At 35.3% G+C, this 15,446-nt stretch overlaps 1 protein-coding gene across 1 annotated transcript in view; it reads right to left on the reverse strand.

Annotated features, from left to right (window-relative positions):
- LOC105209118 (uncharacterized) overlaps positions 1–15,446 on the reverse strand; it is a 156,421-nt gene that overhangs the window by 39,194 nt on the left and 101,781 nt on the right. The window contains exons 3-5 of the mRNA XM_011179323.3: positions 11,144–11,358; positions 10,616–10,751; positions 2,422–2,555 (exon numbers count right to left, since the gene is read on the reverse strand). Of these exons, the coding sequence (XP_011177625.2) occupies positions 2,422–2,555; positions 10,616–10,751; positions 11,144–11,358 (485 nt within the window). The remainder of the gene's footprint in view (positions 1–2,421; positions 2,556–10,615; positions 10,752–11,143; positions 11,359–15,446) is intronic.

The raw sequence follows: 15,446 nt of genomic DNA on the forward strand, positions 1-15,446 counted from the left end.
AACAAAGCAAAAACCACAGACACTTATCAAATTTGTCGATAAAGATCGATAAAGCAGTTTTACGTATTCAAAATCGAATTCGATAAGGATTCAATGATTAGGCCCATTATGTTTCTTCGAAATCGAAGTTAATATACATGTATTTCATTTTGAGTGTTATTAGTGAAAATAAGCGGTTTTAGGCCCGAAAGTCATTGTATCACTTCCCCCTCTAACTAGGTAGAGATATATATGAAAGATTGCGATAATAGTATTTATTATGTTTACAGTATTTTTGATTCTATCTTAGCTACCATTGTAAGATATAGAAGTTGGACAATCTAGAATGCAGTTTAGATCCATAATAGGTAGACAAGTATATATCAATTTGTACTATTCTATACTTTAGATTACTCTTAGATTCTAAATAGGTGAAATCATTGTTTGAGGTCAATCTACTAAACTTGACTACACAATTTCAGGGGTTTGGTAAAAAAAAAGCCATAAAGACTAAATAAGTTAGAACATTTATGAAAAAAATAGTTGCTTGAATTGTTCGAAAAATGCATCATAAACGTATGGAGGTTTCTAGGAATTACATAATAAGTGTACTCAAAAGAAATTACAAATCCACAATTTTTTCTTAGTCAAATTTATTAGTCAAGCTTTGTGTGTATTTTTCTGAAATTGCATCGAAAAGACACTTAACTCTCATTTATTTTAAATTAGCCACTATGATGACACTTAATTTCAAATGTGAAATTAAAAATAATTTTCTTCAAACAAATTACACCTACAAACATATTAATAGATACTGCTATGAAGCAGTTTACCATTAGTTAGATGACACGCTGCATCCACTTGCTTTAATTACAATAACCTAAATTACTCTTAATTCCTACACTCACAAAGGCTATTAATACCCATACGAGTATAAATATTTAAATTAAGCTCTAAACTCTCAAAGTTATTTGTGCGTGAATTAATACACCTGCACTGATACACTCCAGTTTGCTTGATTAATCGATATGAATTTAAAGCGCATTATCCGGCGTATATCAAATTAAATTAAAAATGCCAGTGATGCCTGACTGCGCTAATAGCGCTGAAATGTGCAATTAATGAGCTTAGAGCGTTGCATACTTCTTTGGGCTAGATAAAATTAATTAATTAGATGCGCTGTAATGAACACGTAACCACATGCGTAAACAAGTGAGATTTGAGTAGTTCTAGTAGTGTGAATTATGTTGGAAAATATTGTTTGGGGGTAGAATGGGAGATGGACTAGAAAGTAACTAGTAGGGAACTAGTCTAAAATTTTTTTTTGCTTTTTGAATGCTGAACTTTTTTGTGAGACACTGTAGTACCAAGTTCAACTACCTTTAGCAAGGAAATATTTATAAGATTTCAGAAAACTTCTTCTTGTCTTAATTCTTCATCTATATTCTTCGTTTAAACATATATGAGTGTACACAACTAATTAACAAACATTTACACTTGGCTGATTAAAGACAAGCGCCCACCATATTATATTAATTACATAAGCAAATACATGAGTTTTATAAGTACACAAGAGTGAAAGCGAAGTTTCGCAAATAAAAGAAAACTTATTCTTATTACGAGGCACAGCAAAGAATCTCTCTGTCTCGCCAACTTCCAGTTGATTCAAGTTGAAGGCAAAACTGAAAAGAGAAGGTAGAAGAGAGGAGAGTGGAAATGGCAAATCCTTTCATCCTCCACAAAGTTGTGTCTCTCTCGCCTTAATTATGCCATAAGCATATTTTAATCTCATTCAATTAAGTTAGCTTTTTATTGTTTTTATTGCTTTAATTAGCAGCAGAAAGCGCCTTGCAACTACTCTTACATACAAACATATATACGCTCTCTCTCTTTTATGGCGCATGTGTGTATTTGCGCGTATGTTTGCCTCATCATCATCAGAATTTGCCATCATTAAATACACATATTCACGCTTTTACTCACTCACTCACTCTCACTTACGCCCACACATCCTCATTCATACATCCTACTACCCACTCTCTCACTGACATTTGTATTTGCCACACATGTTGGCTCACGTGTTTGCTTGTGTGTCAATCGAAATTTAATATTTCCGTGTTGCTTGACGTCCGACGCGTTTGCTGTGAGTGTTCGTTTGTGGTCTCTTATGTATGTCGTTGAGTTAGTGGTAGAGGAAATTGTAGGTTGCTTTCGTTGACCTGACGTGCTGGATTATATGGGTTAAGCCCAAGTCAAGTGAGGCAGATTTGTTTAGGAAAGGTTTTTGGTAAACTTTTTTATGGTCTTATTTTGATTACAAATCATTCAATTGTTTTGGAGAGGATGTCATAGCTTCAGTGTTAGAACTACTTAGTTTTTAACACTATCCATCTTCACACTCTTTAGTAATATTTAGTAGTTCTACGATGGATTTTAACTTACCGGTATATTGTTGAGTGTGAAATGAAGATCGGCGCGTGGCCTCGATGGCGGTGTACTGCAGTTGGCGCGCAAGATATCGCCTGGTTCGTAACGCGAGTGTTCGGTGAAGAGTTGCGGACGTTTTTCGGGGAATTCTGCAAATAAATAAACATAAAGAAATTTGTAATTAATAGCAATTTAATGAATTCTGCACTCATTATTTTATTTAAATAATAATTGTCCTCTCAGATTAACAATTGAGCGTCTAGTGAAAAAATTTGAATCCATAGGCACAAAATGTTCCCGTGTCAGTGAGACAAAGAACAAAGAAGTGCCCTTAGTGTCGAGAATATTGCTGCCGCTAACGCATCAATTGAATCAAATTGATCAGTCTCCCACATGTCGTTCTCAAACGTTGGGCATCTCTGTGACGTAGGTCTGACGAATTTTGCGAAAAGATCTTGGTGTACATGCTAACAAGATCTCACATGTCGTTCTCTAACGTTGGGCATCTCTGTGACGTAGGTCTGACGAATTTTGCGAAAAGATCTTGGTGTACATGCTAACAAGATCAAATTGACGCAAGAACCACCAGAATCGTCGTATGCTCGGGCTGAGCAACAACTTAAAAATGGTCTGGATTTTGATCGAAAAATCATCTTCAGCGATGAGGCTCATTTCTGGTTGAATGGCTTTGTCAATAAGCAAAATATGCGTTATTGGTCAGGCAGCAATCCACACGTACTCCATGAGTCACCATTGCATCCCGAAAAATTACGGTTTGGTGCGGTTTATGGGCCGGTGGTGTCATTGGGCCCATACTTCTTTCGTGATGATTACGACCGGCACGTTACTGTGAATGGAAATCGCTACCGCTTAATGATAACTGAATATTTTTGGCCCGATATTTGATATGGACTTGGACAATATGTAGTTCGAATAGGTCAACGCCACATACCACAATCGTCATATTCGATTTATTAAAAACCAAGTTTGCTATCTCACGAAAGGACCTAGTCAATTGGCCGCCTCGGTCGTGCGATTTATCGCAGTTAGACTATTTCCTGTGGGTCTACGTCAATTCTATGGTCTATGCTAACAAGCCAGCACCGATTGATGGACTTTGTACGAATATTAGTTTCAGCTTTTGGACTTCTGCAAGCTCCACTATAAGATCCTTCATTCCATATATGAAACATTGATATTAAAGACAACCCTTTGCAAATAAATTTAATTTGGGTATAACCAATTGACACAATTTTTAGAAATCGATCGTTTATATAGCCAAAAGGTTGATGGATAAGAAACCTAGCTAAAATATGTCGCCTAAAGGTAGGCAAAGAATAATGCCTGAGAGTAGTAAGCAGAAAATAATAACGGTGGATAGTCCAAGCAATTACATTCAGAATGTAAATAAAATGTTTTTAAGTCTATAATATCCGTTTCACTTATTCCTACAACGCTAATATCGCTTGACATGTTTCATGAAATTCTTAGCATTTAGTTAAGATTCGGATTATCTCGTGTGGTAATATTTGAGCAGAGTTGTCTTGTAAATGTAAAGAAATTGTTTGAGTATATGCCAAACATCTTTGATCGAAGTATAAGAAAGCACAGTTCTTCATATCTATTTTTTTCTTCTTACATTTTTTTCCTACCAATTTAACTGTTGCATATATATTTTAGTAAATCAATAAAGAAAATATTCACAACTATACTTCTCTTTAACTAAGTTCATATATACTGTAAGCACAACTGCGTCGCAATATCCATGGGACAGCGTGTAAACATCTAGGCATGGCAAGGACAACATATGTTATATAATCGCACGTTTTAAGTATTCTTTAGGTGTTTAACCATGAATATTTACCTTAAATATACACACGCATACACATACATACTTATATGAATATATGTATATGTGAGCAAGGCAGTGCTACGAAGAGCTTCAAGTAGTCACTTGCTGTCATGTCAAACGAATGTAAATGAAACAAAAATATTTGTTAACTAAATACAGTAAGAAATACGAACATACATACATGCATACATACATATTTACAGTGCAGTTGTGTGTCCGGAATATTGGAAATGATTTTTCGTATGTTTAATTGTGTTTGGCTTGTCAAGCCGGCGTTAAAGTGTGAATATTTGCAAAACACACAGAGAAAATATCAATGTACCGTTATTTGTATTCAATGTTTGTAGTATTTACCGACTAAGTCTGTTTGCTGGTGCTGTGTGAAGAAGCATAAGCAACGAAAAATAATTATTGCTTAGTTGGTAGGAAAGTAAAGCATCGTAAACAAAGTGAATGTGAAGTGAATGCGAATGCAGGGCAGTGAACAACAGTGAAAATGGATGTGGAGAGTGTTATGGATCAACATACATATGTACATATGTAGATGCATTAGATGACTGGTTAAGTTCACGGTCTTCTGTTATGCTTTGTCATTCGCACGCGCTACTTAACACTTAGGCATACACACACGTGATTATACGATACAATTAATAAGAAACTAGCGCTTAGTCACATATGTTAACTACTATACATAATAATATATAGAGAGCATAATAATGTATATATATAGTGGAATGTACTACAACCGTGGATCTCTAGAAAATACTTTTGAGAATCATCATTGAAAAAATTGTTTAGACTCAAAGTTTGTCCACATTAATGCAAAGTTCAATATTGATATAGGTAGGAATCAGTAATGACTAATGACTATATTACTGTGTTTTATAGACTAGTTAAGGGAATCATTAGCAGTCAAGATTTATCTTCTCATTACGGCAGTATATTCTTTAACAAAACCGAAATTGATGCTGTTACTTTCAAACGAAAGAGAGTGGCTAGAGGTAGTTATTACACTAAAAAACTTACACAAATTTTGTCATCTGAATTAAAGTACAATACTTGAAAGTCAACACAAATATTACAGATCCGAGAATTAATACTTTTCAAAACAAGCTTCATAAATAATTGGTCCTACGCTATGTATGTATTAGATTTTTAGCTCCGTTATCAGACCAAATATCAATGTAAGCTACGCACTTGAGGTTAGGTAAGATAGACCTTCAATAACACTGTACAACACTCGGTTGGGTATTAGATCAAACTAATTTGTTTAGGGAGATTGAGTCATAAGTAAAAAGGTGTTTTCTTTGATTTTCGAAGTTAGCCTCTAAAATCGAAATATTTGGTTTCGATGTTCGAAAAAAGAACTTTTTAAAAAAAATATTATTAATTAAAGGCTTGAGCTACTAACTAATGCAAAATATGGAAATATTTTCTTCTTAACCCTTTTATAGCCAATGTTGCCTATAGGTAACGGTTATAAGAAAAGAGTTGAGTTTGTTTATTATAATTTAGTTGCCGCCTATAGGCAACATCCTGTAACTAATGAATCAGGATACAAAGGACTTTGAAATTCTTATCACTTCGTTTTTGAGTTAAGACTAATATATATCTGTCCTAAATTTTAAATTTTAGCTCCGTCTATTTTATTTCGGGCATTAGAGTGTTAATTTTAATGCTGTATAAAAGTATTAGATCTACAACTTTGCTTCCGCCGTTTTCCTAGATGTCCTATGGTCAAGCACTGGTCGATTAAATTGAATTTTTTTTTATATCGATCTTGGATATTTGTGTCAACATTAACCCAACAAAGTATTTGTAGAGATCTGTTTGCATCCCAAACTTATTCTCAACTGAAAATGTCACTTTTTGAGCCGAATTCTCGACATTTGCGGGAAATTTTGCTTTTCTTTTTAAATTCCAAGAAAAGTGCGACTGAGGCTCATCGACATTTGTAACCATTTTTATCCAAAAAAAAAAAAAAACGGCGGAAGCAAAGTTGTAGACCTAATATGACCAGTTTTGGGCTAATGTTTGAAGTTTTTGCTGAAGTAATAATGAATATCTCTAGTGCCTTTGAAACTGTTCTAACTATTCCCGACTTAGTCTGAAAAGTCAGCTCATTGGTAACAACACTGGGTCAGAACTGTAGGCCTGGCAACAAAATAAGGGGATGGTTGAAGGAACAATCGTTTTTTGAGAGGTTAACCTTTCTTGGACATGTATTCAAGTTCTGCCGCTATTTCTTATACTCAGTTCTTTCCAAGTGTTCATTCATCCTATCAATTGTTGACCTATCACCGTCTATTGAGTTTATTTGTAGAAAATTGATAACCTATCGCTTAGTGATGGCTGCAGGACTTGTCTTGTCTTTGTCTTTATAATATAATTTTTCGAAAATAAAAATTATTTTTTATGTAATGAAAACTATATTTACATTATAGAACTTCCCATTTTACATTACAAATGAGTACGTCATTTGACACAAAACATGAAATTTCTTTAATCGACTTTAAAATGAGTTAAATTCCAACACATCTTGTATATTTTCATCAACGAAGTCACACGCTTTACGACTCTCTTAGTTTAGTTGACAATGGCAGGCATTATACTAAGCAAACACAAAACACAACACAAAAAAGGGAAATGCATAACAATTATGGCACTTGAACTGTGCCGTTGTACATCACATTTCGCATTTCGGGTGGCATGCAACGTTGACAACGCCACAAAACAGCGACAGCGCAGCAGACAACGATACGACCGCTTTAGCGAGCACAGTGAGCAACACAAGCACACCGACATGCAGCAATCAAGCAGACGGACAGACAGACAGGCCGAGAGACAGACAGTTAGATGTAGATAGACAGAAATACTCGTGTATAGACAATATAACCGTTAGAGAGCGGCAGTTGACATGCTTAAGTGGCATACAACACTCCACATGCAGCTACCAACACACCAGCCACCAGCTACTAGTCACTAGTCATCAACCATTGCCGCGATTGTCATTGTCTCCGTGCAAGTGTGATTGCATGAGTGTGTGTATGTGTATTTCTAATCTCATGTGTGTGTGTGTGCATGCGTGTATTTGAATGAGCGCACAGAGGGCGCCAACATCGTCATCGTTATCATCGTTAGCGGCGTACGTTGACGCACTTCAACACTCCACAATTGTCAGATAAAAACAGCGAAAACAACAACAGCAACAACAAAATAAAAAATAAAAACAACAACAAAATAAAAATACCAAAACAACAACAACAACGAAATATGAGAGTGTGGGTGGCAAACAAAACAACTGCAAATACTTGCTAGTACACTTTTGATCTTGTTTAGTTGCCATTATATTTGCTAGCAATGTTGTTGCCTCTGTTGTTGTTGTTGTTGTTGCTGCATTCGCATTCGCATTCGCATTAATTTTCCTGTATTTGTTTCGCTTTTCTTTTTGTTGTTGCGCTATACTCCCTACTCCCACCTACAACTGAGTGTTTTGTATTCATTGCGTACGCGTGTGCACAAAAATGCCAGCCAACACTGAAATGCAATAACAACAAAACAAAAATAAAGTTGAATATAAACAAAAAACTCGCAATAGCTTCAACGACTGGCACAAAACCGACTTGTGACATGATGAAGTATGTAGAGCGTGGTAAAATGAAATGAAGTGGCTCGACGTGGCGGATGAGTGACATTTGCATTCAGAATTAGTACATAGAGTAACGGTATGCGTTGTTTTAGCAGACATACAAACTGTGTTTATATGCATTTGTAATATGTAATGCTAAAGCTAATGAAGAAATGAAAATATTGGGACAAGTGTGGGTTGGGGTAAATGCCAATGGTTGTCTTCATAGACTTGGTCTTCTTGAAAATGGAAATTCAGCGAAAAATTCCTTAAGTCAAACTGATGTGGGATATTTGCATAACAGTATTTTAGACAATTTTAAAGTTATCTGCTTATCGTTTTAGAAAACATATACCTCATTGCTCAGATTTTTCTTAATATTTATACTCTCAAAGTTGGATGTAATTTTTTTTGGGGAAGTGGGCGTGGTCCCGCCCCCTATCAAGTTTTTTATACATATCTCGTAAACTATGCGTTTTTTTTTGGTACTACCTTATACAGTCCAAAAATGGAGGAAATCGGATTATAACCACTACAAAGGTTATGTTGAAAACTTCTAAAAATGCTTTAATTCAGTAAGGAAAACCACCAGTAACCTTAAGTTTCATTATAAAGATGGTACAGAAGAGCTGCACTCAAAATGGTATACAAAATTTTAAATAGGCGTGATTCCGCACGCAATGATATGTTGTGAAAATAGGCCAAATCGCTTCACAACCACGCCTACTTCTTATATATCAGAACTTTGGAGTCCATCTGAATAGTGTACTTTACAATATATAAAGTAAGCACTAGTAAAGATATCGGAACAGAACTTTGCAAAAATACTCCATTTATAGTGTCCTTCTAAAAATCGCCGAAATCGGTCCATAAGTTTTCAAGATCCTATATATCGAATATGAGGACCTCGGTGCTTCTAACAAATTTTTTACCGAAATTATAGGTAAGTCTCTCAGATATTATTACAAATTCAGAGGGAATATGTTTCTTCCAATATTATGGCTCCGTGCCAAAAATGAGTGAAATCGGGTAAGAACTTCTCCGAGTTCCCATATACATAATATTAGGGTTTTCAAACTTCAAAGGACTTTATACCGTATATATGCCGAATATGTGGGTCAAATTGTGTTTTGTTTTAATAAAATACATCAATAAATTCCGAGAGTATAAAATGTTCGGTTACACCCGAACTTAGCTCTTCCTTACTTGTTTTTTTAATTTTTGAGCAAGGTTATTTTGGTTTTTTTTTTTAGAAATCTTCTTCAATATTTATGAATATTATCCATTTGCTAATAAATTAAGCCAAAGTTGCTCGCCTATTGAATACAAAGTCATATTATGCATATTCCAATACCATATTAAGGTGCACCAGTGCGTATGAGTAACATTTTCTTTGAAGTTGCTGATTACCTAGTTATTACATACATACATACATATTTACTAACTGAAAATATTTCCGCGTACAAACTGAATACTAAACTGCAACTCATAAAGCCGAAAACACAAACACACCACACTTACACACAGAGATATTACAGAGAAAAACTGCCTGCATCTTTAAGCACTTTACTGACTAACTGTCTGTCCAACTGCCTGCCTGCTTGTCGTTCAGGCTGTCTCTCTGTCCATCCATATGTTTGAGTGTGGGTGTGTGGGAAAATAAAAGCCTGCAAGGCAATAAACTTTGTGCAGTCATGCAGTAAGTTAGTTGCCCCCGAACGCTCAGAGCACTTTGCATTTGGCCGCCACCAATGTGCGCTTTGTTGCATGTATTCTTAAGGTGCAATTTTTTTGTTTGACTGCTATACACCTGGTTCTGCAGCCTACTATTGGAGGTGCCGCTTTGACGATGTCTTAGCAAAACTGAAATATTTTTTTCGCTACTTTATTGCCTACAATGTTTGCTTGGCGCTTTTTTTCGTTTCACATTTCTTCTTTCTCAAATTTTGCTGCTCTTTCTTTCCGTTTGTGGCTGCATAGAGCAGTGGATGAGTGTGTTTACTTCCTTCAAGCGGCAGCTCGTTAGAAATTGTTGCTTTTTTCTGCAACTACAACATGTAGCTGTGCAGTATTCGTGGTGTCTGCGGGTGTGTGTCTTTAATGTGCCAGTGTAAATATCTGCTAGCGTATACTTTATTCATATTATCATCTTTGTCATTACAAATAGGTGGGCGTTTCAACAACAAAGTGGCGTAAGCTTGCTGGATGAAGAAGAATTGTAGTAGAGAGCGAATTGAAGCTTAAGAGTGAGTGTATACGAATAATCCAAGAACGTTGCCTACAATCAGGCGAAGTCCATAATTTGAAAATGATCTTTAAGTTAAAAAATATTACTCCTTTTATCTCAAAACCGAGCTTAACTTGCATTTATTTCTCGTACAAAACAGTCAGACCAACTTCAATTCTCATGCTAAAGTACTACCCAAAATCCACCAAAAACACAACCACCTTCCCGAAAATGTTCCGGTGATTCCTTTAATTTCGCAATTATTGCACAACTCATTATCTCTGCAACTTTATCTTTCCGTTATTTACTTACGACGCTTAAAAGTGAATTGAATTTTTCAATTATGAATGCACATAATTAGCCAAAAGTTTCGCGGAAAACGCCAAAGTTTTGACAGTTGAGCGTTAAAATGTGGCCACAGCCGAAAAAAGCGCCGAGTCAAAAGCGCCAAATATTAACAACAATGCGAGCAAAGTAAGGGAAACTGCTGAACTGAACTTACCCACAACTTGCACTTGCGCATAGGCGGTGGAGGTGGAGAAGAGCGGTGCATCGGCCGTGACTTCGCAAGAAAAGTTGCCGGATAAAGTGAATTTCACGTCGCGTATAACAACTTGTGTGGCATTGGAGATAACTTCCTGGAATTGGGCGAAGAAAAACAATAAAATGAAATTAGTAATATAAAGATCAACTTGATTATATTGTAAAAGGATAAATAGTTAAAAAAAATGGAAAAGGTGTTGTACTGTGCTATAATTTTGTATGAAAAGTTCTCACTGAACAAAAAATGTTGCCTACAATTAGGGTTACTTGGTGTGTTGTCCAACTAATTGGTGATAAGAATGGAAAGGTATTTTAAGATCTGTCACAGAATTAATACCAGTTTTCGTAATTCCAAACTATTTTTCTTGAAATAATTCTATAAATAATATTAATTAAGGAAATTCCTAAAAACATAGTCTACATTTAGGCGGACATAGCAAAGTCACCTCCACTCAGTGTAGCTTACAATATATAATTGAATACTCACATCCACTTTGATCCCCGGATACTGGAAGTGTTTCACATTCGGAAATTCACCCGGCGTATAACGGTAAAACTCATAATTGCCACGATAATACTTGATCGAATAAAGTGGCGCACCAGTGAGGGAATATTGACAACGTAAAATGACCGATTGACCGCGACGTACTGCTGGTGGCTCAATAAACAAATTGACATTGCTGAGGGCGGCCTGAGCGTAATCTGCAAGAAGAAGAGAATAAAATTATTATTAAAAATAGTTTTAGCTTGAAAAAAAAATATTATATTATTTATTATATCAAAGTGACAAATGTGATTCACTCACTGTCGTACCATTCAATCAATTTACTAATTGAAATATTAAATTTAAAAGTTTTCAAGGCAATCTAGTGCTCAATATTGAGTTGCAATGGAATTTGCTATAGTGTGTAGCCTACATTTGGGCGCTGTAAACATTTCGATTGAAATTTTCTCTCAAAAAATCAAAAAATGCTAAATTCATTTAAAGCTGCACATAAAGCAACGCTTACACTCAGCGGCAATTTACGATGCAAACGCGTAAATAAAAATGCGAAAAAAAAAAATTAAATTGAAAATCCAACGGTATTAAGCTAAAAGTTAGCTCGCATGCCAAACGCAATTTCGAGATTTATTTGAACGCCCACCGGATATCAATTCAGTTATACGCGTACACTTTTTGCACTGTAGTGTTGCAAATAAAAATTTTGGACTCATACATACTGCTGTATAGAAATATATACATATATGCCACACAGCCATCGATCAGCCATCACTTTTGCTTTAAGCCAATACAGGCAAAGTGTCGAGATTGCCGGAGCCGCCAAAAAGCGCCAAAAACACATTAACCTAGTATTTTTTTGACTTTTTATAAATTTTCCTCTCTTCTATTTCTCCCCCTCACAGTTTTTCTATTATATTTTATCACTATTGGAATTGAGCTGCCTGCTAGCAGCCAGTGCAGCATCCTCTCCGTGTGTATGAACGTATTTTAAAACGAAACACATAAATCAATTAAAACTAAAATGTCACACCATTTTGAAAGTTTTCCGGTCCCTGATTTTCAGCCAATTTCTGTGGGTGTGTCTGTGGCAGAGCTTCGACGCGTTCGCATTTGCCTAAAGGTCGTTTGTTGTGCTTAGCGTCACTTTGCTCCCACTGTATCCATAGCAGTCTGTGTTGTTGTGTTGCTCAACGCAAAGTAAAAACCAAAAAAATAATAAAAATGGAAATATTGGTGAAATTTTAAATCGCATTTTTCGGTGCCGCCATGACTTTTTTCGAAATAATTTTGCTTTTGCTCTTGGCTTTGTCAGTCGCACAACAAAATCAGCAAACGAAACTAAAACGAACTTTAAGCCTCGACTGCACAACAATTTTATCGTGACCCACACACATATATATACCTATAATATATATATTTATATGATTTCTAGAAATTCTGTTGCTGGTTTGCCAGCATTTCTGTGCTTGTATTGATCTAAGTGCTCGTATATTCATTCATTCATTTGTGTTTTCCGTGTTGTCTAATGGCTTGTGCGGCTGCCGGTATATGTGTGGTAAATGACAAATAGCTTGTCAATAGCGTATTTCCCCCTTAAAATTTTGTGGCGTTTAAGTTGTGTTAAATTTAGTTTTTCTTTAGGAATTTCCAAGACTGAATAGCCCTTTTCTATTTTAAAAAAATTTCATGAAAATGAAAAGTTGAAAAGTTTATAAAATAAATTGTTGAAGTGAGACCAACACACCTAAATTCCATAACTAAATTAGGGCTAAAATGCTGATATTTATTAATAAATTAATTTAACTAGAAGCCTCAATGCCTAATATGGAAGTAAGAGATAAAGAGTGAGTAGAGCCTTTTAATGAAAGATACGACTTTATATTAATAGAAGGTAAATTTAATTGTATCTTAAAGTAATTTTAGCACCACTTGTTACTGGTGTTGCACCATATATGTATTCCTTATGGAAACGTCGATCGGAATAAAACCGCTGAACGTTATTTTATGTAGCAACCATTTAACTTTTGAGTGATCCTTCATATTTACTTTCAATGAACCCATTTAACTAAGAATGAACCTCAATTGCTTCGCAGACTCATCTTTTAATATTTAGAAATAGCCATTCGGAGCTCAAGGCTTGAATCAGTCGTGATCCTGTGAGTTAAAAGCCAGTTCTTGGCTCAAAGTTTTGTTATAGTATAACCCCAAATGGATAATACATGGAATTAAATAACTATTTACTACTCGATTGCTCTATTTTACAGAAAATGTGTGATAAACTTTATACTATATGTTATGAATAACTTTTGAAATTTAATTTACTCCCAAAAGTTTCATATAATTTCGAAAAAAATTCTACACGAATATGTTACCTACAATTAGGCGCATTTACAATTAAATTCGAAATAACAGTTCTCATTAAAGTTAAAGTAAAAAAATATTAAAAAAAGTATTTAAATTGCGTAAGCTAAAAAAATTTATACCATCATAAATCGTGACAGATAATTTCTTTATTTTAATGAATACTCTGCCGAAGGTAGTACGATTATACTCAACATAAAAGCTTTTCATGATTTACTGATTTAATCGCAATTATTCAACATTTACTAATTCAGAACTTAATGTGTAGTTAAGTACTCTCAAAGCCAAATATCTAACTCATTGACTTCTTGGAGGACGCAAATTATGTTAAAAAAATATTTATTTTAAATTAATTTTTTCTAAATTTTTAGTCTTGACAATTCCTTGGTATTTTACAAAGAATTTATTTTGAATTAAAATTGCAGTTTTTAAATTAAAACGTGTTTAAAGACAACTTAAAAGTAGACTATGACATTCATTTCTTATCTTAAAGCAAAAAACTTAAAAAGCTTGCTAAATTGGTAGTTGTTTGTAGATGAAATGATCAAAAAATTTTTAGATGTGAACAGAATATAAAGAAAATCAATACTTTACTGCATTCCCTCTTTGCATATCCCAAGATGTATGCTAACCCAAAATTTAGCTATGTATTAAATATGGCCGACATTTAGGCGCAATCTTAATTTTGCATTGTAAAGTTTAAGTTCAGTTTTCTTTCATGGTTCATAAAATACACTCAAAGCATTAAATACATCCACCAAAAACTACTCCCTTCTATGTTTATTATATTTAGAAATTTGTGTGTTTCAACCTTAAATTAGCCAAGTAAAACTACTAAGTTTTTATACCAGCTTTCCGGTTTTATACCACTTCGCCTATTTGGCCTATTTATAGTAAAAGCTCTTACCCCTTTGAAACACTGAATTTCCTGAGTTTGAGGTAATAATCTCGCTTGGAACTAAAAATTTGTTACACTTAATAAAACTTTATTGCCGCCCAAGTAGTGCTATGCCGCTTGGTATGTGTATTTGAAAGCGATTTCTCATTTATATTTGCCAGCCGGAGCTTTTAAGTCTTACGACCAAACGTTTGCCGAATAGATTTTACGCATTTTACGTTGCTGCCGGTCGGCTGTCGGCACTAAATGAACACTCATTTATGCGATTTTTTCTTTTCACTTTGTCTACAGCGCGTTTTTATTTCGTTGTTTTTTGTTGTGCTTTCGCAATACATCTAAATACACTGTTTTGTTGTTGGTGCTTTCACGTCGTAAGCATGTTCAACGAGTTTTTACTTTTGTTTTCACCCAAAACGCTTTGTTTTTATATACACACGTTGGTAATCGTGATAAGAGCATTAACCTCAAAAGGATATGGCGGAACACACACATGAGCGCCAGTTTTTATATATGTATAGAGGGAGAGATATAAGAGCTTAGCGTGACTGAATGTGTGGGCTTGGCGGCGACCTAGCTGCTATCAGCCATCAGCTATCAGAAGTTGAAAGACAATACACTCATGAAGGCACGCATTTGTGTTAGGTGACTATGGCTGTGTGTGAACTTCAGCGCCATCAAAAATCACCATCCACATCAACATCAACATTAACGAGAATGTGTCAAAGACAGGCCATAAGGAGCCGCAGCCAGGCGAAGCCGGCGCACGAAGGGGTCCCAGTCAGGTAAACCGATTGACTGGCTGACTGACTTAAAGTGCGGCTCAAGCAGACAGCAAGCAGGCTGTGAATGAGTGGCGGCGCGTTGATGACTGCGTAGTATATGTAATATCCGGTTGACTGTTAAAAAATAGCACACGCAGGCTTTGATGACGTATAGAACTCCATTGAGCAACGTCAGCGAGCGTGAAACCAGAGTTAAGGGGGTATTGATTGCTGATACAACAGCAGCCAAGTATTGATTGCGCCACAC

Source organism: Zeugodacus cucurbitae, chromosome 2, assembly GCF_028554725.1.
Source record: "Zeugodacus cucurbitae isolate PBARC_wt_2022May chromosome 2, idZeuCucr1.2, whole genome shotgun sequence".
In the NCBI taxonomy this organism is placed as follows: domain Eukaryota; kingdom Metazoa; phylum Arthropoda; class Insecta; order Diptera; family Tephritidae; genus Zeugodacus; species Zeugodacus cucurbitae.